Source organism: Lampris incognitus, chromosome 10, assembly GCF_029633865.1.
Source record: "Lampris incognitus isolate fLamInc1 chromosome 10, fLamInc1.hap2, whole genome shotgun sequence".
Classification (NCBI taxonomy): Eukaryota; Metazoa; Chordata; class Actinopteri; order Lampriformes; family Lampridae; genus Lampris; species Lampris incognitus.
Genome location: NC_079220.1, coordinates 15,712,597 through 15,740,201, shown reverse-complemented (window position 1 = coordinate 15,740,201; position 27,605 = coordinate 15,712,597). Strand labels below are relative to the sequence as shown.

Here is a 27,605-nt window from a genome sequence, read left to right as displayed (position 1 = left end):
GCTCAATAATCCAGGTAAGGAAATCGCAGAAAGTTGAATCAGTTCATCTGGACACATTTATTGGGAGAAATGTTTCATCACTCATCCAAGTGACGTCTTCAGTCTCATTTGACTGCAGGTATCCCCAGCCTTGAAACATTTCTCCCAATAAACATTGTGTCCAGATGAACTGATTCAACTTTCTGAGATATCATATCATATCATATCATATATCATATCATGGGCGGCACGGTGGCGCAGCGGTTAGCGCGGTCACCTCACAGCAAGAAGGTCCTGGGTTCGAGCCCCGGGGTAGTCCAACCTTGGTGGGTCATCCCAGGTCGTCCACTATGTGGAGTTTGCATGTTCTCCCCGTGTCTGCATGGGTTTCCTCTGGGGGCTTTGGTTTCCTTCCACAGTCCAAAGACATGTAGGTCAGGTGAATTGGCCGTACTAAATTGTCCCCAGGTATGAATGGGTGTGTGTGTGTGTGTTTCGGCCCTGTGATGGCCTGGTGGCCTGTCCAGGGTGTCTCCCCGCCTGCCGCCCAATGACTGCTGGAATAGGCTTCAGCATCCCCGTGAGCCTGAGAGCAGGATAAGCGGTTTAGATAATGGATGGATGGATCATATCATATCATATCATATCATATCATATCATATCATGCTGTACTTATTTAGCTCTCAGTCTTTTAGCCTCTCTCTGTATGTTCCACTTTTGGCTTATGGACCCTTATTGGCACAATGATATCATCTTTTGCATAAGCATCCACCCAAAATTCAACACATACACATTTTAACCTAGAATTAGCAAAAAAGTTGCAGGAAACTGTAAAGACTATTTATGTAATGTCAACATTATTATGTTTCTATATGTTTGCATGGTGGCCGTTACAATTTCCATTTGTATTTGGTTGGTTGAAAATTTGCGGTGAAGGAAGATGTGTGAGGTCTCTCTCTCTCTCAGGACTCGGAGTATGTAGTGGCGGTCAGGAACTACATCACTGAGGACAGAACTCTCCTCAGCTTTCATAAGGGAGACATCATTAGACTTCTGCACATGGAGGAGCTGGAGGCTGGTGAGACACAATAGTAATAATAATAGTTAATGATAAACATTTTATTTAAAGGCGCCTTTCATGACACTCAAGGTCATCTCACATCAAACACAACAAAACAAAGCAGTAAAAACAGTGCAATCAACCCTAAAACACACAATAAGCAATAGAGCATACATCAGCAGGATTTTAAAAAAAAAGATGAAGAATTTGATGCTCTTAATGCTGTTAAAGTGAGTATGCTAGTTGACACACACAATCTTCAAGCACACATGCACGTACACTCACTCACTCACTCACTCACACTTCCAGCTTTTGACAGCACACTTTCTGTATAGGCATAGTAATATCTTAAATGCTAATCAGGTGCTTTCTGCTTCTGTCAGCCATGTGTGTCAATGCTTTTCTACACTCACTGGCCACTTTATTAGGTACACCTTGCTAGTACCGGGTTGGACCCCCTTTTGCCTTCAGAACTGCCTTAATCCTTCGTGGCATAGATTCAACAAGGTACTGGAAACATTCCTCAGAGAGTTTGGTCCATATTGACATGATAGCATCACGCAGTTGCTGCAGATTTGTCGGCTGCACATCCATGATGCGAATCTCCCGGTCCACCACATCCCAAAGGTGCTCTATTGGATTGAGATCTGGTGACTGTGGAGGCCATTTGAGTACAGTGAACTCATTGTCATGTTCAAGAAACCAGTCTGAGATGATTCGAGCTTTATGACATGGCGCGTTATCCTGCTGGAAGTAGCCATCAGAAGATGGGAACACTGTGGTCATAAAGGGATGGACATGGTCAGCAACAATACTCAGGTAGGCTGTGGCGTTGACACGATGCTCAATTGGTACCAAGGGGCCCAAAGTGTGCCAAGAAAATATCCCCCACACCATTACACCACCACCACCAGCCTGAACCGTTGATACAAGGCAGGATGGATCCATGCTTTCATGTTGTTGACGCCAAATTCTGACCCTACCATGCGAATGTTGCAGCAGAAATCGAGACTCATCAGACCAGGCAACGTTTTTCCAATCTTCTATTGTCCAATTTTGGTGAGCCTGTGCGAATTGTAGCCTCAGTTTCCTGTTCTTAGCTGACAGGAGTGGCACCCGGTGTGGTCTTCTGCTGCTGTAACCCATCTGCCTCAAGCTTCGACGTGTTGTGCATTCAGAGATGCTCTTCTGCATACCTCGGTTGTAATGAGTGGTTATTTGAGTTACTGTTGCCTTTCTATCAGCTCGAACCAGTCTGGCCATTCTCCTCTGACCTCTAGCATCAACAAGGCATTTTCGCCCACAGAACTGCCGCTCACTGGATATTTTCTCTTTTTCGGACCATTCTCTGTAAACCCTAGAGATGGTTGTGCGTGAAAATCCCAGTAGATCAGCAGTTTCTGAAATACTCAGACCAGCCCGTCTGGCACCAACAACCATCTCACGTTCAAAGTCACTTAAATCACCTTTCTTCCCCATTCTGATGCTCGGTTTGAACTGCAGCAGATCGTCTTGACCATGTCTACATGCCTAAATGCATTGAGTTGCTGCCATGTGATTGGCTGATTAGAAATTTGCGTTAACGAGCAGTTGGACAGGTGTGCCTAATAAAGTGGCCGGTGAGTGTATATCCTTTTGCTTTATGTGTATGGCTATATGTGTGTGTGTGTGTATATATATATATGTGTGTTTGTGAGAGATTGTGGGATTATGTGCTTTCATGCAACATATGTTTGTGCTTGTGTGTATGTATATATGTGCGTGCGTGTGTGTGTGTGTGTGTGTGTGTGTGTGTGTGTGTGTGTGTGTGTGTGTGTGTGTGTGTGTGCGTGCAGGCAAATATTATGGCTGCATAGTAAGGAAGAAAGTCATACTTCTGGAAGAGCTGAAGAGAAACACACCTGACTTTGGTGGGTTTAGATGTGCCTCATTGGCCCTGTGGGTGCAAGTGTGTGTTTACTGCTTTGCTATTTGGGCCATACTGTGCCTGCGTGGTTGGTTTTATTTGGGTGTGCTGTGATAGTAGATGCTGTGACCTTGTATTGTTATTACAGAAGGGTGGCAGAAGGATGTATTGAGTAAGGTGACAATCTTTTAACTAAAGGGCCTGGGTTTTCTGCCCTGTGACAGTAATTGTCCTACTGAGGGGTTCTTGATCAGGACACTGGATCTTACCATCACTGTTATGGAGCTGAAACAGATTAGCCAATTACCTTGAAAAAAAATAAAATTATATATATATGCCTTTAGATGTATTGGATGAAAACGAAGCAGTTAGAGCAAGTCTATAAATGTCCTCAGTAGTCCTTGTATCCAAGAAATATTGAACGCTGTTTTTCACACAATTACCCACTTTAATCCACTTTCATACAGTTGACCTTTCTAGTAAAACCACAGCGATCTAGTGCTGGCCACTGAATAGTTTCACTTGAGAAATTAGTGTTTTATGGACTCAGAAGTAGATATTCAAAAGTGTCAGTAGATGTTGCAGACAAAAGGGAAAACCTTTTTTTTATTTACTTTCCCCACCCAAGCTTGTTCCCAGCCAACCAGGTGTAACCTGGTTACACAGGGATTCAAACTGATGATATTCCAGAGACATGCCTATTTCTCCACCACATCCCCTCATAGTTCTTATGATGTTACTGAGGTTCATTTAGCTTTTGTGCCATACATATTATTCCATGAGACTTGGTAATTAGCCAAAGAAAGCCAAATTAGCCAAAGATAGTCGTGTGTTGCATGCTGGAGCTCTGCATTTGTGTGTAACACCTTTGTTTACCTATCTATGTACTGTATATACCAACTGCTGTGTGTGTGTGTGTGTGTGCAGGCTGGCGGTTCGGAGCTGTGCACGGGAAGTCTGGAGTGTTTCCCAGTGAGTACGTTCATCCAGTGGCTGCCCCAGACTTCCTGGTTCTACCTGCTGAGAGGGTGGAGCCTCGAGACAGACAGGGACAGGTTGCCGCCTCAGCCGCAGTCGCTGTAGCGATGGGTTCGGCAGTTGCCGCCCATGAGCTCGATCGTTCCACAGAGGTACACAAGAGGAAATATAAGTGTTTTTTGCCCTGTTTACGTGAGAGTGCATAAATGCTAATGCGTCTGTGGGTTTTTGTCTTGTGTATGTTAGGTGGTAAATGAGTTGTACGGAGACAGTGTGAGTGTAGACCTGGAGGATCTACCTTTGCATGGCAGCCAGTACCACATGACAGAGTTTGCCAAGAAGTACTTCAGAGAGGCACAAAGAAACAGGAGGTAACACACACACACACACACACACACACACACACACACACACACATGCTATAAATTCTGTGCATACATACATACTATATACATGCATACAGTACACATATTACATATGCACCTACAGATGATCACAAAGATGTGATAGCACACCCAACTTTGCCTGCAAACACACACACACATACACATGCTTGCACCCACCCACACACATACATAAAAACTCACATATACACACATAAACACACAAGGCGATAATGACAGCTCCCATTCAGGTAAGCGCTACACCATGTCCTCCTCAGGCAAACACATTGAACATCTATTATTTGCTAGTTAGATGCATCCATGTTTTGAAGAAAAGAACATCATACCTATCAGGATAACACTTTAAATAAGCCCTGAACTCATAATTGCTGTAACTATTTATAAGTGACCACTGCCTGTATATTGTGCCTATGTAATTGTCTACAGTGACCAGAAGACCAAGAAGGGGAAGGAAGGCAGGGACCCTATTGACATGGTTAAATTTTCCAAGGTGACATACAGCCGAGTTCACATCAAAGCACATTTAGGCCCACTTTTTCATATAACAGATTTGTTCTGATGAATTTGAACTGAAGGAGAAACAGCCCAGGCATTTATCCTTGATATTTTCTTTACATTTGGTCTCTCTCCAGTCTCCGATCCAAGAGTCTCTGATCGATTTCTCTGATAGTGGGATGAACAGAGTGGCGGCGGACATCTTCCTGGGTGAGACAGGGCTCCTGGGAGTGGGAGGGGTGAAGTGGTGGAAGAAGTATTCAGATCTCTACTTGAATAAAAATAGCAATACCACAGTGTAAAAATAGTAAAAGTCCTGCATTCAAAAATCTTACTAAAGTAGAAGTACAAACGTATTGGCATTAAAATATACTTAAAGTAGCAAAAGTAAAAGTACTCATTATGCAGAGTGGCCCATTTCAGAATCATATATATCATATTATTGGACTATAATTATTGATGCATTAATGTGTTCATCACTTTAATGTTGCAGCTGGCAAAGGTGGAGCTAATTTTAATTACTTTATATACTGCTGTGTATCTTGGCCTATAAAAAATATATCATAATTTATTAGTTTATTTATAATTTGTATTAATAATCTAAATCTGCAAAGTAACTAGTAAGTAAAGCTGTAGAATAAATGTAGTGTAGTAAAAAGTACAATATTTCCCTCTGAAATGTAGTGGCATAGAAGTATAAAGTAGCATAAAATAGAAATACTTGAGTAAAGTACAAGTACCTCAATATTCCGCAACATGTCTGTGAATGTTCTCATTCATCCAGGTCATGGTTATCCAAAGGAGTTGAATCAAGTGCAACTGGACTTGGTATACGTGAAGACGTTTCGCCTCTCATCCAAAAGGCTTCCTCAGTTCGTGCCTTTCTGACTAGACGAAGCTAGTCAGTATGAGTGGCTCTTTTGTGGCTCTTTTTCATCTCTACCCAGGAGACTCAAGAAGCCTAGCCTCCAAGAACAACAGTCGGTCACTAACGGCTCCAACGACTCTCATGACCACTGAATAATGAAGTCGAAACTAATACCCCCAACGACCGTCGCTGCTAAACAAATGCAAATCAATACCTCCGATGGCGATGGGCGCGGCTGGACATCGGAGCACAGGAGAGCCACGCATATCAATAGCTCCGATAACGACGGGCGCGGCCAAACATCGGTACACAAAAGAACCACTCATATCTATGGCTTTGATAACGACGGGCATTGGTAAACATCGGGACACAAAGAGCCATGGACATCTATAGCTCTGACAACGACTCCAAGAGGATAAATTCTGAGTCTCATCACCAGCCAGTCAGACTAGCTTGGTCTAGTCAGAAAGGCACGAACTGAGGAAGCCTCTTGGATGAGAGGCGAAACATCTTCACGGATATATACCAAGTCCAGTTGCACTTGATTCAACTCCTTTGGATACCTCAATATTGTACTAAAGTACATTACCTCAGTAAATACACTTAGTTACAGTCCACCATTGGAGGGGTGCGTAAAGGGAGAGAGGGGTCATGAGGGAGAGAAAAGAGGGGAGAAGTGAGGGGAGGAGAAGGCTGATGAAGATGGGCAGAAAGATGGTGACATTTTCTTAGGAATTTTTTGAGGACTGCAGTTTTTCTTATTAGAGCACTCTTCACAGATCAAAATACAACTAGGTATCACTTATATTAACCATCAACTTCTACAAATACAATGGAAACTCACCTTTCACCGTCAAATATCCAAAGTCCATATCAAGAGCTGAGTCAATCCTTTTAAAGAGAAAAAAAAAATCTTGACCGATGTAATAATACTAAAGCTAGTAATGTTGGGTGGCATGGCGGAGTTAGGAGCTGGTTGGTGGAAAATGGAGAGGAAGATTTTGTTTTGTCGAAAAGTTTTTCCATCTTTTTTCACATTTACTCTGCTGTTGTTTAGCCGTGATGAAGTTCATGGGAGACTGCCCTCTGAAAGGTCAGACTGAACAGGACTTGGTCATCAACATACTGAAGGTACATATATTCTCTCACTCCCACTGTCACACATATGCAGAAGAACATACAGAAAAATTAGCAGGCGAACAAACAGACGGATGTGCACACAGACACAATGTTTGATGTGAATTTATACAACACATAACAGCTACACATACACTGCTCAAAAAAATAAAGGGAACACCTAAAAACACAATATAGACCTCGACAAATGAAATATTTCAGCTGAAAATCTTTATTTATTAGACAGAGGAATGTGTTTAGAGCAAAATAACCTAAGAATGATCGATGGAAATCAAAATCATTAGCCCATTAAGGTCTAGATTCAGAATCATACTCAAAATCAAAGTGGAAAATGAGAACATAGGCTGATCCAACTTCTGTGGAAATTCTTAAAGACGATTCAAAATGAGGCTCAGTAGTGTGTGCGGCCTCCACGTGCCTGTATGCACTCCCTACAACGTCTGGGCATGCTCCTGATGAGACGACGGATGGTCTCCTGAGGGATCTCCTCCCAGACCTGGATCAGGGCATCGGTCAACTCCTGGACAGTCTGTGGTGCGACATCGCGTTGGCGGATGGTACGAGACATGATGTCCCAGAGGTGCTCGATTGGATTCAGGTCTGGGGAACGTGCAGGCCAGTCCATAGCATCAATGCCCTCGACATACAGGAACTGCTGACACACTCTGGCCACATGAGGACGAGCATTGTCATGCATGAGCAGGAACCCAGGGCCCACTGCACCAGCATATGGTCTGACAATGGGTCTGAGGATCTCATCCCGGTACCTAATGGCAGTCATGGTACCTCTGGCTAGCACGTAGAGGTCTGTGCGGCCCTCCAAGGATATGCCTCCCCAGACCATCACTGACCCACCGCCAAACCGGTCATGCTCGAGGATGTTGCAGGCAGCAGAACGTTCTCCACAGCGTCTCCAGACTCTCTCACGTCTATCACATGTGTTCAGTGTGAACCTGCTCTCATCTGTGAAGAGCACAGGGCGCCAATGGCGAATCTGCAAACCAAGATGTTCTCTGGCAAAGGTCAATCGGGCTGCACGGTGTTGGGCTGTGAGCACAGGCCCCAATTGTGGACGTCGGGCCCTCATACCATCCTCATGCATTCTGTTTCTCACTGTTTGAGCAGAAACCTGCACATTAGTGGCCTGTTGAAGGTCGTTTTGTAGGGCTCCGGCAGTGCTCCTCCTGTTCCTCCTTGCACAAAGGACCAGATAGCGGTCCTGCTGCGGGGTTGTTGTCCTCCTGCGGCCCCCTCCACGTCTCCTGGTGTACTGGCCTGTCTCCTGGTACCTCCTCCATTCTCTGGACACTGTGCTGGGAGACACATCAAATCTTCTTGCCACAGCACGCACTGATGTGCCATCCTGGATGAGCTGCACTACCTGAGCAACTTCTGTAGGTTGCAGATACCGCCTCATGCCACCTCTAGTGGTGAGGGCACTAGCAAAATGAAAAACTAACCAAAGATCGGCCAGAAAAGATGAGGACAGGCAAATGGTCTGTGGCCACCACCTGCAAATCCATTCCTTTTATAGGGGTTGTCTTGCAAATTGTCTAATTTCCACCTGGTGGAAATTAGACAATTTAGCAACAGGTGAAATTGATTCACAAATCAGTGTTGCTTCCTAACTGGACAGGTTGATATCTCAAAAGTGTGATTGACTTGGAGCTACATTGCATTGCTTATGTGTTCCCTTTATTTTTTTGAGCAGTGTATGTTTTGTCCTTGTTATGTGGTACATCAGCAGGACAGTAGTCTATTTTACTTTGTAGCTGAGTGTTGAGCACAGATTTAAGTGTGTTCGCATCTACACTCACTGGCCACTTTATTAAGTACACCTTGCTAGTACCGGGTTGGACCCCCTTTTGCCTTCAGAACTGCCTTAATCCTTCGTGGCATAGATTCAACAAGGTACTGGAAACATTCCTCAGAGAGTTTGGTCCATATTGACATGATAGCATCACGCAGTTGCTGCAGATTTGTCGGCTGCACATCCATGATGCGAATCTCCCGGTCCACCACATCCCAAAGGTGCTCTATTGGATTGAGATCTGGTGACTGTGGAGGCCATTTGAGTACAGTGAACTCATTGTCATGTTCAAGAAACCAGTCTGAGATGATTCGAGCTTTATGACATGGCGCGTTATCCTGCTGGAAGTAGCCATCAGAAGATGGGAACACTGTGGTCATAAAGGGATGGACATGGTCAGCAACAATACTCAGGTAGGCTGTGGCGTTGACACGATGCTCGATTGGTACTAAGGGGCCCAAAGTGTGCCAAGAAAATATCCCCCACACCATTACACCACCACCACCAGCCTGAACCGTTGATACAAGGCAGGATGGATCCATGCTTTCATGTTGTTGACGCCAAATTCTGACCCTACCATGCGAATGTAGCAGCAGAAATCGAGACTCATCAGACCAGGCAACGTTTTTCCAATCTTCTATTGTCCAATTTTGGTGAGCCTGTGCGAATTGTAGCCTCAGTTTCCTGTTCTTAGCTGACAGGAGTGGCACCCGGTGTGGTCTTCTGCTGCTGTAGCCCATCTGCCTCAAGGTTCGACGTGTTGTGCGTTCAGGGATGCTCTTCTGCATACCTCGGTTGTAATGAGTGGTTATTTGAGTTACTGTTGCCTTTCTATCAGCTCGAACCAGTCTGGCCATTCTCCTCTGACCTCTAGCATCAACAAGGCATTTTCGCCCGCAGAACTGCCGCTCACTGGATATTTTCTCTTTTTCGGACCATTCTCTGTAAACCCTAGAGATGGTTGTGTGTGAAAATCCCAGTAGATCAGCAGTTTCTGAAATACTCAGACCAGCCCGTCTGGCACCAACAACCATGCCACGTTCAAAGTCACTTAAATCACCTTTCTTCCCCATTCTGATGCTCGGTTTGAACTGCAGCAGATCGTCTTGACCATGTCTACATGCCTAAATGCATTGAGTTGCTGCCATGTGATTGGCTGATTAGAAATTTGCGTTAACGAGCAGTTGGACAGGTGTGCCTAATAAAGTGGCCAGTGAGTGTATATAAATGTCTTTGTGTGTATGTGCCCGTGTCTGTGTGTGCATGCATCTGTGTGTGTGTGTGTGTGTGTGTGTGTGTGTGTGTGTGTGTGTGTGTGTGTGTGTGTGTGTGTGTGTGTGCGCGCGTGCGTGTGCACAACTCAGTTAAGTGGGGATCATGGCCTGATGAAGGATGAGGCTTACTGCCAGGTGATGAAGCAGGTCACTGCCAACACCAGCTCTAAACCGTAAGACTTCCACATCACACATGTCAGGCAGAGAGTGAGTGTGGTATTTTCATTTAGCATCTAATCTCCAGTTTAGATAGAAGTAACAGACATGTTCTACACAACATGAAGTTATATTAAATGTTAAACACAAAGCTGATGGTAAAGTAGGGGATTGGATATCGCTATATAGTTTGCTCTGTAGCACTTCATTGAAAGATATTAATTTTTTTGTGTGTGTGTGTGTGTTGTTAATAGTGATAGTTGTCAGCGAGGCTGGAGACTGCTGTACATCCTGGCAGCATTTCATCGTTGCTCAGATGTTCTGAAGCCCTTCCTGTCGAAGTTCCTACAGGATGCCTGTGCCAGCCCTGGGGTGCAGTACCAAGGTAAAGAGTACTAAATAGTTTTTCTGTATCCATCCATCCAGCCAACCAGCCATTCATCTATCCTTCCACTAAAATGCCTTTAAGTCCATCAATAATCCTCTCAGTGTTAGTGCTGAAACAGGTGCTTCCTAAATTTATGTGTAAGGTAATGTGAAGGTGGACATGAGACTTTCATCAACTTAAGTGTACATCTCGCAGAAGGCTGCGCTTCTATGCCTGGGATGCTCGTAAAAACCAATTATTGATAAAGCGCCACTGCATGATAGCTTGACTTTATTTATGTCAGCCTGAGCCTGCTTGTTTTTACTGTTAGGGATGTTAAGTGTTGATTGGCTGCTGCTGTTGATTGGTAGGCATCGCCAAGGCATGTGAGCAGAACCTCAGGAGGACATTCCTATATGGTGGCCGTGTGGAATACCCCAGCAACATGGAGGTCAAAGCTATGCTGGTCAGACTTTTATGCAATCAGCCAATGTTCTCCCTATTCCATCCTTCATCCATGTCTCTTTTCCTCATCTCACCTCTCTGATTGTTTATCTCTATGCAGGCTGGGCGGAGCTCAAAAAGACAGCTTTTCCTTCTACCAGGCGGGATTGAGAGACACTTGAAAATCAAGACCTGCTCTGTGAGTCACACACACACACGCATGCACACACACACACACACACACACACACACACACACACACACACACACACACACACACACACACACACACACACACACACACAACATTAGAGTGGTGCACTATGGGCCAGACCAAACACGGGCTCATGCAAATCTAATCCTGGAATAAGTGCAGTATTAAAGAATTGACCACATTGGTTATTTGTTTTATATTCAGCTGCATTCTGTAGCAGTGATTTTTCATGGTGATTGTCTTTCATTTTCTGATGTCGATAAGGCAGTATCCTATAACTCTGTGCCACCATTGAACCAGAGCTGCAGGGTAAGGACTGTTGCTACATCAATTCTGCTTGATGCAGCTCAATACAGGCTTTTCACTGTCATGATCTGGTAGTCAGATCCTGCCCACCAAAAAAATTACTAATGTAGCAGGAGCATGCTTCAAGTTCTTCCTCTTTAAGGAAGGATTATTAGAGGCTGTATGTGTTTTAAAGTGTATCTATTTCTCATGATTGTGATACAAACACGTTTGTGCTTTAGGTGGCTCTGGATGTTATTGAAGAGCTTTGCAATGAGATGGGTCTACATAGACTGGAGGCCATGGATGAATATGCCATCTTTGTTGTCACACACAGAGGTGAGAAGGATCTAGGCATTGAACCTTCTAGATGACTACACCTAGTAAGAGAAATAATGATAACTTGAAGATAATCGCTTGCCAGTGATTTACTTTCTCGTGTGTGTGTGTGTGTGTGTGTGTGTGTGTGTGTGTGTGTCTATGTTGGTATGCCTGTATATTTTTTTAGGTCAGAACGTGCGCCCCCTCAACAAGCGTGAGTACATCCTGGACATTGCTACAGAGGCGGAGCCCGTAGACGCTAACTACAGCCTGTGGTTTAGGAGGGTCATCTGGGGTCTTCCTCTCAAGCTCGACAATGAACTCTACGTCACAATGCACTACAACCAGGTAACACACTGATCTAGGCAGGGAGGTGGTGGCACGTATGGAAAGATGGAACAAAGGATGGATCCATGGAGGTGTACTTGGATTCATCAGTAGATACTGTGAATGGATGGATAGATGGGGTAATTTAATAGATGGTTGGTAGTTATTCAGGACAGAATTTTTTTGGCTCAAGTTGAAAGAGGCAAAAAGGGAGAAGGAGGGATAAAAGGTAGAGGCAGATAAGATAGACAGAACTAGGGAGGTGCAAACAGATACATGGATAGCTATTGTTGCAACATAATAAGTAACAATTCTGTTGTCCAGTAGGGTTGTTTAAACTCATCTTTACGTATTAATCAGCACTACACTTGTACTTAATGGTTACCAACAGCAATACACAGCTGGTAAATAATAAATAACAGTAATATCCGTATTATAAAAGGGTCAAAATTAAAGAAAAAACCTATTCAGGCTTGTTTTGTCTGTTCTACATGTCTAAGCACATTTGATCAAATTGCTGTGCTTCCGTTCTCGGTCTCAGGTGTTGCCAGACTATCTCAAGGCCTTGTTGAGCGTTGTTCCTCAGGGCAAGGCCAGTGAACAACAACTGCAGCAGATAGCCAGACTGGCTGCGTTACAGAACCGTGCCAAGGACACTGTGTACCTGCCCACCATGTAAATACACACAGTTGTAAAGACACATGCAAACAAGATCATGTTAGTATGAAATATGCCCTTAGTTGGACACTTTTACCCAGAACGAGATTGCAGTAGCATTTTTGTGTCGGTCTTTAACATGGATGGCCCTGAATTGGACATCTAACCGTGGCAGCGCTAATACCACTTCATAGCAGAATGAGATAAACACTGCCTTAACAAACCACACATGTAGCTGTGCCAAGTCACTCAAGCATAAGTATGTATGCACACACTAAAGATGCTCAGTGTAGGTCAAAATCCATCATATAACCCCCGAATGTACAAATACAAACATGTAACCCCCGAATGTACAAATACAAACAATGGATATGAAATAAACACACCAACACACTTCTACATGCAAATTAAGTAAAAGCATGCAAGTGATATAATTTGCTAATGTCGCATTTTGTGTGTATGGCTGGCTTTTCTGTACGTGTGTGTGTGTTTCTAGTCATGAAGTGCAGGAATGTGTCCCTCCTCAGTTTTACAGCAAACAGGGCCCCCAACAGTGGCTGAATATGACCACTCAGCACATGCAGCAGGTCCAGCCCCTTACCCCGCACCAGGCTCGTGCACAATTCTTAGGTCAGGTCACAGTGCTTTGTGTGTGAGTGTGTGAGTGAGTGTGTGTGTTTGTTAAATTAGTCCATGCTTGTACAACGGTAGTTGCTCTCTATTTCATTATTCATCAATCTTGCTGCTTAAGTGCTGCCAAAGCCCATTGCTCTTTCCTTCTCATATGTGGTGAAGCTTACTGTACCACAAATCATTTCTCCAAAATGACTGGTTGCCAGACAGCTAAAACATGAGGGGAAAAATTGGAATCAAACTTTTGCTCCTGGGAAACTGAGGAAACTTAATCCTAAAAAAATAACAAATCCCTTTACAAGAGTGAGCTGGATAATAGAAAATTAACCCTTTATGTCTGGTCTTGCAGGTCTGGTCAGTGCCTTTCCCATGTTTGGCTCCTCTTTTTTCTACATCCAGAGCTCTAGCTCAGCCTCTGCCCATGCTCCTTGCATCCTAGCTGTCAATCAAAATGGACTGCACTTCCTGAACAAGGATACTCATGTATGTCATTAATGTCTTTGTGCAAATGCACACACACACACACACGATTTGCGATGCCTTCCTTTTTGAGTTATTTCAAAACAAGATCTGTGTCGCCATCTGCTGGAGATTCTCTCCTTCTCCTATTACTCTATCCATCAGTTTTATTAAGGTTGTCCTCAGATCTGATGGATCCACTAAACAGAAAAATAGAACTGAGATGAGAAACTGAAAATGTTTAACAATTGCTATGGTGTTGTTTTATCTGACTCTCTTTCTCTCTTTTATGTAGTTATGAATGTATGTGTTTTGCTGATTAGGAAGCCATGGTGCGTTTTCCTCTGAAGCAAGTTCAGTCAACTCGTACCCAGAGACCAACATCAGGCTCCAGCTACCCCTACGTGGAGATTATGATAGGAGACCTGCTCACACAGCGCATTACACAGCTACAACTTGAACAGGTGTGTGTGTGCGTGCGTGTGTGTTTCCATATATATATATATATATATATATATATACACACACTCACTGGCCACTTTATTTGGTACACCTTGCTAGTACCGGGTTGGACCCCCTTTTGCCTTCAGAACTGCCTTAATCCTTCGTGGCATAGATTCAACAAGGTACTGGAAACATTCCTCAGAGAGTTTGGTCCATATTGACATGATAGCATCACGCAGTTGCTGCAGATTTGTCGGCTGCACATCCATGATGCGAATCTCCCGGTCCACCACATCCCAAAGAAGCTCTATTGGATTGAGATCTGGTGACTGTGGAGGCCATTTGAGTACAGTGAACTCATTGTCAAGTTCAAGAAACCAGTCTGAGATGATTCGAGCTTTATGACATGGCGCGTTATCCTGCTGGAAGTAGCCATCAGAAGATGGGAACACTGTGGTCATAAAGGGATGGACATGGTCAGCAACAATACTCAGGTAGGCTGTGGCGTTGACACGATGCTCAATTGGTACTAAGGGGCCCAAAGTGTGCCAAGAAAATATCCCCCACACCATTACACCACCACCACCAGACTGAACCGTTGATACAAGGCAGGATGGATCCATGCTTTCATGTTGTTGACGCCAAATTCTGACCCTACCATCCGAATGTCGCAGCAGAAATCGAGACTCATCAGACCAGGCAACGTTTTTCCAATCTTCTATTGTCCAATTTTGGTGAGCCTGTGCGAATTGTAGCCTCAGTTTCCTGTTCTTAGCTGACAGGAGTGGCACCCGGTGTGGTCTTCTGCTGCTGTAGCCCATCTGCCTCAAGGTTCGATGTGTTGTGCGTTCAGAGATGCTTTTCTGCATACCTCGGTTGTAATGAGTGGTTATTTGAGTTACTGTTGCCTTTCTATCAGCTCGAACCAGTCTGGCCATTCTCCTCTGACCTCTGGCATCAACAAGGCATTTTCGCCCACAGAACTGCCGCTCACTGGATATTTTCTCTTTTTCGGACCATTCTCTGTAAACCCTAGAGATGGTTGTGTGTGAAAATCCCAGTAGATCAGCAGTTTCTGAAATACTCAGACCAGCCCGTCTGGCACCAACAACCATGCCACGTTCAAAGTCACTTAAATCACCTTTCTTCCCCATTCTGATGCTCGGTTTGAACTGCAGCAGATCGTCTTGACCATGTCTACATGCCTAAATGCATTGAGTTGCTGCCATGTGATTGGCTGATTAGAAATTTGCGTTAACGAGCAGTTGGACAGGTGTGCCTAATAAAGTGGCCGGTGAGTGTATATAGACTGTGTGAAAGAGAGCAACACTGAAGAAGACAGATTCTACATTAAAGGTAGAATGTTGGTCGTGGTTTGTAAACACAACATTCAAAGTTGGTCCCTCCCCCTGGCTCAACATCACCAGAAGGACACGTCCCCCGACCGCAGTTGCCAGAACACATCCCAGTGTACAGGCCAACTCCGCATCCCTCTTCATTCCCATTCTGTCCTTCAGTGCTCGCCAGCAGGTGAAAGTCAACCCCAGATTCACTCTCATTTTGGAACGAACTTTGTCCTCTTGACGTTTCGCCTTGCTGTATTTGCATCTTTTCGGCGCTATGTGTCCACAAATTGTCATAGCTTCCTCTTGGATGCCTGATCTCGATCTGGCACCTGGTCGCTACGTTTTTAGAGTCCTGCTGCCCAAAGGTTAGCGTCCAGAAATGTCCTGTACACAGCAAAATAACAAACATAAGACATAAGAAAATACAGGAAAAGGACAAGGTCTTTGCAGATACAGTGGGTTAGTGGGTTAGTGATGACTGAGAGAGATTATTTTTGTATGAGTCTATACATTGATTTTTAGGAAACTCCTGCTCGTTTCTACCTTTAAGAAAGATATTTCTCCCAATAAACAATAAAAGAAAATGGCATATGCTGATCCTTGTGTCAGAAATGTGCAATTTTGTTTCATTGTGTTTATTTTCACCCCACCCAAACACTACGTAAGCTATTGTCATTAATTACCAGACTACTAGAAAGAGGGAAACTAGTGAAATCAGTGACTGTGGTAGGAATAAACACACACATCAATCAAGTTGCATGGCTCTCATGGGCACATTATTGGGTACCACTGGCACCAAATTAGACTACTTAGAATCGAAAGTAGTAGTAGTAGTAGTAGTAGAATGATATGAATGCATGAGTAATTACAGTACAGCAGATTGTGGTAGTGTATAATTTGTCTGTGTGTATCACAGCTTTAATGCTTTTCATGGCCATTTGTTGTTATTATTTGTGTACCTGTTTGTGTCTAGGGCCTGGAGCTGTGTCGGGTCATTGCCATGCACATGGAAAACCTGCTGTCAGTCAGGGAGAAGAGGCTGACCTTGCCACCGAGTGAAATCACCCTACTATAGTGCACACACACACACACACACACACACACACACACACACACACAAATAAATCAGTAAAATCAATCTTTATGCTGCATAAATGTATTTTATTACATCTACCTCTTTTTCAAGAATGGAATATTTTTAATCTAGTCTTAAAATTGTATATGATAATGTTTGTATAAGTGAGATGTATACAAGAAAAGGTTTGGCAGAGTAACAATAAATGTACTTGACCTCCACATCTCATAAGTGAAACAAGACGAGTAGTATATAATAAACACAGTAAAAGGAATAGGACCCATCATTATCATTGAAATGTAAAGGCTATTACATTCACAGTGGCATATGCCCGTCATGCATACATACACACACAAATACACATGCACACATGCACACATAGAACCTTGACAACTGTACTGAGTGAAACACATGAATGTATGTGGTTATGTAATGTGAGAAATGAAAACTAAAGAAGAGGAGATTTTAATCGATGTCCTTGCTATGGATCTATCCCTATTCATGTTTTAGGCCAGAACTCTGTATACCTAAGTCTGCCATGGCTTTGGCCTTGTATTTTTACGAATTTATCACTGTGTCTGAACTTGCCATTGTCCCTTAAGCTGTAAATTGAGACTCATAACTGGCCAGGAGTGTCTATTAAAATGGGTCCTGGTATTGCATAAACAGCAATTTGACTTTGGTGACAAGGCAGTGGTTACTTTATATGTTTTTGGCCCCATTGCTGAAAAAGTTGAACTATAGCAGTAGGCTATCGCTAATTCTATTTTGCACTAAAATGATGCTCAGATTGAAATACAATGTAATTTTATTTTCAAATGATATTTACTGCTAATTTATTTGAATAACAACTTGTACGGGCAAGCTATTTTGAAAAGGCAATTGAGTTTAGTTTAGTTTAGTTTAGTTTATTGTTTATTTGACAGGGACAACGCAGAATTTACAATTGCACCAGAGTTAGTCGGCAGCTAATTTGCATCTGCAGTCCCTGGCAGGTAAACAAACAACAATTAATACAGAAGTAAAAATATAACAATACATAAGAAAACTATTGAACAGGCAGACAAAGAACAATCAAGACAAAATAAAAACATGACAATACATCAGAAAACCAATCTCAAAAGTTATAAGTACAATCTGATCTATTTAAAACAGTGGATTTAAATAGCAGTCTGGCCTATATGATAACAACATAATGAATATGGATTTCATCTATTCAGCAACAATAAATATAATTAGTAAACTGACCTGAAACATCAATAAATAACAATCTGACCTAAACTATGTCAACGGCTATAAAAAATAAATCTGGCCTATTCAATGGCAAGAATTATAAATTACACACAGTCTACGGTCATGTTGCACCTGGGCTGGTTCCAGCCAGAACCCTAGGCTGCTCCTGACTAAGAAAAATATAGTAACTACTCTGAATGAAAAGTAAAATAAAAACCCCAAGTTAAATCTAAAATATGTGCAAAAGATTAAAGCAAGGACGTTTATTTGTGATTGCACGTTTGTGCTGATTTTAACCAAAGCTTAAGACGCTTTTTAAACACCGCAAAGCTGGCTGACTCTCTGACATTAGGGGGAAGGGATTCCACTTTTCCACCACTTTTACTGAAAATGCTGATTGGCCAAACGTAGTCTTCCTAAACTGTGGTACTCAATCTCCCCTTGAAGATGCTCTGATTTAAATTTGTGGTTGGGTCTGTTGTACGTCGGAGTACCCTCACGCATGTATTAGTAAAGCAGGTTCACTTTGTTGCCTCATAAATTCTTGACCACTCCCATTGGCTGTCTATCCTGTCAGTCATCTCCACGGCGGCCGGGCTTCAAACTCTAAGATGCGTTTAAGTTCGGTTAAAGGCCGTGCCGAAATAGTGAGTTTAGCCACACATACGCTTTACACAAAGGCTCGTGGAGGAAAACGCCTTGTGTACGGTGCGCTCCGTGTAGAGAAACGAACACCCCATTCCACGGAACGGGGGGGGCGTGGGCAGATCTGAATAATTGCTCACAGATTTCTTTGCCCTCATTGGACAGCATGAAACGGTTGGTGTGAACCAGCGGGGAGGAGAAGGGGGGCTGCGGTCAAACCCACGATCTAAACAGTGCCAAATGAGAGAACGAGAGAGGAGGAGGGAGGAGGAGGAGAGAGCGAGAGAAGGAGGGAAAGAGGAGGAGAGAGAGAGAGAGAGAGCCGCAGCTCCGCAGAGTAAAGCAAGGCTACGAAAACGACGCAGGCTGCCAGCCTTGCTGCTCAGCCTGGATGGGCTATTTTGCCTGCTAGCGTTGTTGGGAACTTCTTACAGTCTCCGGGCGCGTCTCCCTCTGTCCGCCTCCTCTCTCTCCCTCCCTGACCGGCTTCAAGATGATGAAGTTCAGGTTTCGTCGGCAGGGCAACGACCCGCAGAGAGAGAAGATAAAACAGGAGCTGTTTGCCTTCAATAAGGTAAAGTGACGGACGAACGAGACAGCTGATTAACCTGACCAGTTACGCTAGACGCTGTGTTTTAGCTGGGCTAGCTGCCTCAAGGGAATTCTCCATTAGCGCCTCAAAACTAAGCGCAGCCGAGGGTTGTTTTGTGAGGGGGGTGTAGCTGGTTGAGTGTTCTGCAGCATTCCTAAAGCTTTGGTTTCCCGCTGTTGGGCCAAATTTTGTATCCCCTGTTGAGTATGCATCCCTTGTATTCAGTTAGGTTAGTATCCCCTTGGTTATTGCGTTGCCATTTCGCGTTAAGAAATGAACGATAGCATCGTGTTGATTGTTAAATTGATTGCTTTACCATATTTTGAATGATCGACACGACTCCACGACCAAAATGGCATATTGTAAGTTGGAGTTTCTTGCAGCCAACTTGGAAAACGCTTGAGGCTGCTCTGCATCCTTCAAAACGAACAGAGTAAACGTCTGTAAAATAACATTCCCTCGTTGCTCCTCACGAAGACACAGTGAGTGGGTCTGAGATGTCATGCAAAACCCATTTTTGTAATGGGCTCATCTGACTTCATGCAGTTAATTGCATTGAATCGATAAAGTCTACTCCCGGTCAAAAACACTTTTCGTATTAAAACCGAGGTAAATCAAGTTTCTACGGGGGATGCGAAACTTGGCAAACACGCCATACCTCTAAGCCTCTCATCGTTCTTATACCCAGCTTCAAAGACACAACATTTCATTAGGGTGTTAATCGTGGATTTTAGCACAGGGCTGACAGCATGGGTGGAATGTGTGCGGTGTGGCTTTTTTTTTTTAAATACCATGTGTCTTAAAAGCTTTCCCCAGTGTTGACCCGCATCTGAAGTAAACATGAAAACAAGCAAAATTCACTCGCATTCTAAACATTGCGATAACCTCCTTGTGTAAAGGATGGGGGAATCACCAAACTGAAGATTAACAGGCGTGGGCTTGAAAATGAAATTACTCGAGTGGTTTTTAAAACATTTCACAGCTTTGTGCGATCTGTGCGTCCCATCAAGCTTTTTGATTAAAAAAAATGGTCTAATTGCATAATTCAGCTGCAGAGGGAAAAATCTCACTCTTTTTTCCATCATACAATGGTGCGAGCTGAAACCATTCTAACTATTTTGGCCTCCATAGATAGTTTCCAGCGGCTTGAAGAGGTCCGTCCCAGTTAAAGTTTAGCTGCTTGGAGAGCCTATGTCCTAGCCTTCAGCACCAGCGTGGAGCTTTGGATCTATCTTTGTTGTGTTGGATTTTGGTGGGGGAGCAGCCTTCCCGGAGAAGACTGCATGTTGTCACCTTGGCCACTGTTTCTAAACTGGTGGGGACCTTTTAAAGCTGTGCATATCAAATATCATTAGTTATTTCTCTTATGTTTGGACTCCCAACTTCATTTTTAAAGACGTGCTACAGTGCAGGGGCGAAGCTGTTGAGAAGCACTGGCCTTGAGTTCTGGTCAGGTCAGGCTATAGTGAGCGCACACTGTATCATTCAAACACAACAGAGCAGTCACAGATATTAAGAATCCCGGAACAAAATGTAAAACAAGACAATGGGTCATGGATACAAATGTTCCGATCCATCATTTTTGATGAACAGTGCAGACCTAGACCCTTGATTTGGGCTTAATGGGTAAAATAATTGAGACAATCAGTTTTTTCAAACCATCAAAAAAAAAAAAACAGGTTTCCATGTGCCAAAAATGCAAATCAAGCCATTTTGCTTTGGTTGATGCTATGTTACTCGTTGCTTTTGGTATCGGATTTTAGCCTTAGGAAAAACCGCCAATACCGATTCTCCATTTTAGCCTGGTACCGACCCAATATCGTTATGGGTGCATCCCTAAAATAAAAACATTAAATAGAATTAATTACAAACATTTTTACTTTCTTTGGAACAGCTTGGAGTGGCCATTTTTTTGTTTTATTTAAAGGTCTCTGTTGAAGCTGCTTTGGGCAGGTCTGTGAAGAAGTGGGCCACACATGCAGGTTTATCCATCACAATCCACTTCAATAGTGAGTGTGACTGTGCTCAGCTGGGACACGAATGACATGACATGACATGTCCAAAGACCATGGACTTTCCGCAGCGCCACAAAAATAACACACAAAACCTTTTGTCCATCCCAGTAAGTTTGGCACCAGCTGCTGTCACAAAGGTGGTCTCCCAACAGGAGTGTGTGTCTTTGATGAGACTTCACCATCTATCTGTATGTGTGTTTCTCTGAGACTTGTTCACATCACCAAGCTGAGTGACAGAGGCTTTACATAAGCCTAAGTACCTGGGTAAGATTAAAATGCCTTATTTCCAGAGTTTTCAGTGCCACACCACAGTTGGGTAGGTCTCTGTCTAGAAAATTTATACAACCCCCCCTTAAAGCAGGTTCAGGTAGTTCTTATTTATTCTTTCCTTTTTTCTTGCTAGGCTAAATGCTTTCACAACTGTCTGTCTTTTTCCCCGAAATGGGAAGAGGGATATTACATTTAACAAGAACTGCAGAACACAGCTATAAAACAACGCTGACTCCATCGCCACTTTTTAAAAACTTTATTAAGGGAGTATTCCCTTTTAGACGCCCCGCTTAATTTTCTGTCTGACTCTTTTGTACACACACGTGTGTGCGCACACACACACACACACAAACGGGATTTTAAAATCTGAGTAAAAATTAGGCTCTCAAAGCTTTCTCTTTTCTGTTTTCCTCTCAGACTGTGGAGCATGGCTTCCCCCACCAGCCCAGTGCTTTGGCTTATGACCCCAAACTGCTGCTCATGGCCATCGGCACCAAGTCAGGAGCCATCAAAGTGTATCCTTTTAAAAGGCATTGGGTCGCTGCTCTGTGTTTCACCAGCTCTTGCCTCCCTCTGTTGATTTTACATGCACAAGTACATTTATCCACGCTTTTCTGTTCTTTAGTTTTTGTGTATTTGTCTTTTTGTCTGGCTCTACATGCTATGTTTTTCAAAAACAGGTGTTGCTCCGTAGAGCTCTTGTTCTAAGACCAGGGTTGGAAACTCAGTGTTTTGTCTAAAAGCTACAGCGGATCATGCATTCAGCGACTTGCCAGACATTTTTCCAATTTTACCTGCCTCATGTAATTTAGGATAAAAGAAAGAACTCCCCACAATGTGCCAATATCCACCAAGATCTTTAGGAGTGCATTCTTGCTTAATCACAGAGCATTTGTGTGGTGTAAGCGTGAAATGTTCATCTAGTTTGACACTATAGTGCAATTTCACTTCAATGTAGTATCCCAGTGTTTGGTATAGGTATGTGTCGAGTCCGCAGTGCAGTTATAGCGCTGCTAATTTAGCTTGTATTTGTGTACCGCCTATGATCAATTTTTAACCGTAATGATCTTCTCGTTTTGGTTCTGTGTCCGTCCTTCTTGTGGTCTTAGTTTTGGTTATAGCCTGTTTAAAGTGATTGACGATGCTTTATTCTGGTAGGAGGAAAACACTTTTGAAATCTACAGCCTTTTTTTCCAGTGTTTATTTTTTTTTGGGTGGAGAAATTAAGATAAATGGATATTAATTGTTTTGCCTTTCGTTTTCTAGCACTGGTTGTAACTCTAGTACTGTGCCCCGCCGCCGCTGAATGAATGTTGAGGACATACTAATCAGTTGTGTCTGCGTCTGTTTATATAACGGCAGCTCAGTAGTGCAGTGCTGTCTGCTATACTGTGCTGCTCTTCAGTTCTGTCTGCCCCTGGCCAGTTGCACTGTCAGCACCAGAGAACTTTTAAAAGTGTTGAACTGGAATTCCCGACCAAAGTTGGCATTCTTGAAAAAGGCAGTTGACACGAAGTGACATTTCTAAATGCCCCGTCTTCTCTAAATACTAAGCAAGACAGGACGACAAGGAATGTCAAAGCTATCATGGAAATCCGTATTAGTTTCGCACATGTGATGCACTACCATGTTTGGCTTGTCTTTTCTGTCAGCTGTGCTGAAAACACTGAATCTAAACTCTTACCCCGTGTCCACAGATGACACGGATCTCATCACATTCATTCATCTCAATGAATGAATGAAAGTGATATTAACGGACCCCCTTAGGGCAATTCTCTCAATTTGGCACTAGGCCACCTTGCTGTTCCAATGAAAATATAATTGAAATGCTATGTCTGGCATTTAAGCCAGGCCAAAAGGGTTATCGTGGTGCATCAGGAAGTCTTTTTGTTTCAAGTTGAAGTTCTGTGATCTGGATCCTTCTAATGTCAGTGCGACGCAGCGGTGCTCTGGGCGGAAAATGTCTGTTTCAACTCTCCCCAAGCTTGATGTTTGCGTTTCATCATGTTTTATTGATCAAGCGGCTGAGTTTCAGCTCACTGCCTCATCGTCCTTGTGAAAGCACCGGCTTAAAGTGCTACCTGTGTTTATTTGCAGCATTCGTAATCGGTAAGGACTGCACTGGTGTGATACATTTATGTGAACGGCTCAGTTTGTCAGTGCAGACTCTCACTACTCGTGTGTGTGTGCGCGCGTGTGTGCGCGCACTATGCTGATGCAGTAGAATCAGCCCTTTCATTTCCAGCTTTCAGAGTGGGAGAGAGACTGGTAGTACCAGGCACTTGCCGCACATACGCTGTGGGGGTGGGGAGAGATGCATAGTAGGCTAGGAACCAGTGGATGTGAAGGAGATGAAGGACAGTTCAAATTCAGATGGAGCTTCATTCCAAAATAATTTAAAAAAAAGATATTCGCTGATCAATGCAATGAGTTTTGGTACTTTTGAAGGGAAGGAAATTGACTTAAAGCTACAATCTTCAAGAATTACATGCAGAAAAACGGATCTGTTGCTGTCATATTTAAGACAGACATATGCGGATATCGAAGTCATGCTTTTGTAGTTGCTCATTTTGATGATTACTATTGAATAGGAGTTTCTTGTTAAAATGTTATGGCACGTAACATTTTAGGTTTTCACTATAGTAGCCAAATTATGTGGAAAGATATGTCAGCTGGCAGGGAGATTGAGGGAGTAGCTATTGTGACTAACCAGCATCTATGGCAGACCAAGCTTGTATAGAAGACCTTTATCAAGGTATGCTGAAACAGCACTAAAACCCATGTTTTGTTTAGCATTGATGACTTTTTTTGGGGGGCCCCCTTTTTCTCTCCAATTGTACCCATCCAGTTACCCCACTCTTCTGAGCCATCCCGGTCATGCTCCACCCCCTCTTCCGATCTGGGGAGGCTCCAGACTACCACATGCCTCCTCCGATACATGTGGAGTCGCCAGCCACTTCTTTTCACCTGACAGTGAGGAGTTTCGCCAGGGGGACGTAGCACGTGGGAGGATCACACTATTCCCACCAGTTCCCCCTCCCCCCCGAACAGGCACCATGACTGACCAAAGGAGGCGCTAGTGCAGCGGCCAGGACACATACCCACATCCGGCTTCCCACCCGTAGACTCGGCCATTTGTGTCTGTAGGGATGCCAGACCGAGCTGGGGGTAACACGGAGATTCCCGTGTTAGTAGGCAACAGAATAGACCGCCACGCTGCATTGATGACTATTTTGACTAGAATTGATCTAGGATTTTGGACTGGTCAAACACCAATGCAATTAGAAGTATCACCATAGGTGTCACTTAAGTTGAACAAATAATGATAATCTTCAGGCTAAGAGCTCATTTATGCGCAACGTTAAATACGTATACGGACGGAGCCTTCTGTCCGTACTCTGCATTCATTTCGTTCGTATTTCTGCATGTTTTCTGGGAGCTCGCGGATCCGTACAAACGGAGCATTACCACCGGAAATACCACAGGAAATCGTGGGGGCAGTGTTGTGCAGTGTAGTTAATAGCTCACGGGCAACCAGCCAGCAATTTCACATAGGTAAAATCAGGGAGAAGAATTCTCCATCCACATGCCGCGATGTATTTACAGACCACCGCCGTCTACTTTGCTGCCTTTTTTTTTTTGCCTCTTTTTTAACAAATACATAAATGATCATGATCTCCTCCACCGTCGCCATGTTTGCTCTCTTCTTCTTCCTCTTCTTCCTCTTCCTCTGCTTCTTCTTCTTCGTGTGAATTTCCGGCAGCCTAGACACCTTACCGCTGACTCGGAAGTGAACTCTGAACTGCCCTCTAGTGGATATATTGCTTAACAACCATGCCAACGTAAAACACGGATGGGAAGTATGTGGGTGGTGACGTTTAGAACATTTGAAATGAACGTATCTATTTGTGTATGTAAAGGGAGCATAAATGAGCCTTTATAGAGACTCGAGTCAAACTACATCTCAAATGGTGAATCTTGAGCTGCAGGTAACTTTACCCCAGGAATTATTCTACATGTCTTGTGTTTTTGGACACCAACTGATTAATTACACATGACAGAATATTTCCCATGTGTATTGACATGAAAGTGCACATTTCTGTTTTCACCACCAGATATATAAGCATGCACTTCTGTCAAAGCTGAGGGACTAAATCTATCTGGACTGAATATATCTACTATCTGGGATCACGGAGACATGCACACATGCCACAGGTTTCTGAAGTTTCCAGACAGCGGTGCCAGATGTGTGGTTCTCTTGCCAGTTAGTTTGACCACTCACGCACATTAATTTCTGGCTGAGGTGGCGGTGCGTTTTTGGGGGCAGGAGCAGTTCAGGAGTTGAAAGGGAGGGTGCATGTTGAAGGAAATGAGTGGCAGAAAAATATATTTTGTTTTATTGAATAGATTTGGAAAAAGATCCATCACCGAAAGTGAGCGGGTAACTATGGTATGGTACAATTGATTTTCTCTCAACCTCATCCTCTCCTCCTCTTTATTCATCTCTTGATATGTTTCCTCCGAGCCGCGCTTTCTTAAGCTTCTGTTTCTTGTTCGCTTCTTTCTTAATCTCTCGCTCTCTCGTTCTCTGTTTGTGAAGACAGAGTCATATTACGCCCAGAGTTTCTGCTTTTGCCACAGACTGGGGCTCTGGAAGGGGAAGGGGACAATGTTGTGTGTTTGCGTATTGAGGGGGAGAGCATGTGTGTGGGGGGCGGTAGGGTGATCTGGGGGAGTCAGTCTCCTGCCTTGGAATGCATGTTGTGCTACCCTTGGTTAACCCTGTGTGTGTGTGTGTGTGTGTGTGTGTGTGTGTGTGTGTGTGTGTGCGCGCGCGCTTGCACGTGCACGCGCATGCATGCAGATTGAGTGAGTAAGAGCTTTGTTGCTGAGTCCAGTCTTAATAAAGGCCGCTTTTGAATGGGTCTCCAGGACAACGTGTGCAGTGGCTTGGGATGATGAGAGCTGCTCGCAGACGGGAAGGGTTTAAAAGTCTGCAGCTCAGCATATTGGGCATGAGCTTTTGTTTCTTTGTCACACTGTATGAAACTGTGGCCCATAACTTTGAAAGTGACTGCGCACATACTTCCTTAGGTACACACACGTATACACATAATTAAACGTGTGCAAATGTTAGCTTAGTGTCTGTGGTTCAGCTTTATCAGACTGTGGTCCATAACTTCAAAACTGAATGCTTGCGTGTTACTTGGCCATACATTCACGTGCATGCATCAGTGACAAAATGATTAGTCGATTAATCAGTTGATTACAATCCCCCCCTTTCCCCCCCCAATTGTCAATTGTACCCCTCCAATTACCCCACTCTTCCGAGCCGTCCTGGTTGCTGCTCCACCCCCTCTGCCCATACGGGGAGGGCTGCAGACTACCACATGCCTCCTCCAATACATGTGGAGTCACCAGCCGCTTCTTTTCACCTGACAGTGAGGAGTTTCGCCTGGGGGACGTAGTGCGTGGGAGGATCGCGCTATTCCCCCTCAGTTCCCCAGGCGCCCCGACCAACCAGAGGAGGTGCTAGTGCAGCGACCAGGACACATACCCACATCCGGTTTCCCCACCCGCAGACACGGTCAATTGTGTCTGTAGGGACGCCCGACCAACCCGGAGGTAACACGGGGATTCGAACTAGAGCCCTGCGTGGGACTTTTTCTCAATCCTGCTCCTACCCGCTCCCGCTGGATTTCTGACCATTATCGCCCGCACCCGCAATGTTCGTGTTACACTCCCGCAATGTGCTTGTCCACTCCCGCCCGCTCCCGCAAACATTCTGACCATTCAGACCCGCATAGTAGAATTCCATTGATTTTTGTTTTCCCACAGGGAAAACACATTATGTTACTGTGTACTGTTAATAAAGGAATGCATACCTGGCGGTAATAACGCAGCGAAATTGCGTTCTAGTGCGTAATGACATTGATACTAGTACAATAATTGCAGATCTTCAGTGCAATAAGTACACATATTCTAGGGCAAAAATAAACTGTATTTATTTGACTTATAATTTTAGAACGTATGTTGTTTGTTTTGCTGAGATTGTTTTACATCTCCTGTGTCTTTTAACGTACTGATCAGGAGTAGCGCTCCTCTATTCTATTTTCCTCCTCTTCATTCATACATGACACGTTGATGTGCTATCAAAAATATTGCACCATTAAACGCCTGCAGCAACGTTGAAGCTACCCACTCCCGCAAG

General features: G+C 43.9%; 2 protein-coding genes across 2 annotated transcripts in view; both read left to right on the top strand.

Annotated features, from left to right (window-relative positions):
• myo15aa (myosin XVAa) overlaps positions 1-16,667 on the top strand; it is a 93,355-nt gene extending 76,688 nt beyond the window's left edge. The window contains exons 48-65 of the mRNA XM_056288347.1: positions 946-1,057; positions 2,875-2,949; positions 3,873-4,075; positions 4,170-4,294; positions 4,754-4,817; positions 4,960-5,032; positions 6,748-6,821; positions 10,002-10,084; positions 10,322-10,452; positions 10,806-10,900; positions 11,000-11,077; positions 11,620-11,716; positions 11,886-12,046; positions 12,567-12,700; positions 13,179-13,312; positions 13,665-13,798; positions 14,098-14,238; positions 16,538-16,667. Of these exons, the coding sequence (XP_056144322.1) occupies positions 946-1,057; positions 2,875-2,949; positions 3,873-4,075; positions 4,170-4,294; positions 4,754-4,817; positions 4,960-5,032; positions 6,748-6,821; positions 10,002-10,084; positions 10,322-10,452; positions 10,806-10,900; positions 11,000-11,077; positions 11,620-11,716; positions 11,886-12,046; positions 12,567-12,700; positions 13,179-13,312; positions 13,665-13,798; positions 14,098-14,238; positions 16,538-16,639 (2,016 nt within the window). The 3' untranslated portion in view covers positions 16,640-16,667. The remainder of the gene's footprint in view (positions 1-945; positions 1,058-2,874; positions 2,950-3,872; positions 4,076-4,169; positions 4,295-4,753; positions 4,818-4,959; positions 5,033-6,747; positions 6,822-10,001; positions 10,085-10,321; positions 10,453-10,805; positions 10,901-10,999; positions 11,078-11,619; positions 11,717-11,885; positions 12,047-12,566; positions 12,701-13,178; positions 13,313-13,664; positions 13,799-14,097; positions 14,239-16,537) is intronic.
• A 2,206-nt stretch (positions 16,668-18,873) lies between these two features.
• Positions 18,874-27,605, top strand: part of llgl1 (LLGL scribble cell polarity complex component 1) — a 54,217-nt gene continuing 45,485 nt past the window's right edge. Inside the window, 2 exon segments of the mRNA XM_056287792.1 lie at positions 18,874-19,091; positions 21,812-21,909. Of these exon segments, the coding sequence (XP_056143767.1) occupies positions 19,011-19,091; positions 21,812-21,909 (179 nt within the window). The 5' untranslated portion in view covers positions 18,874-19,010.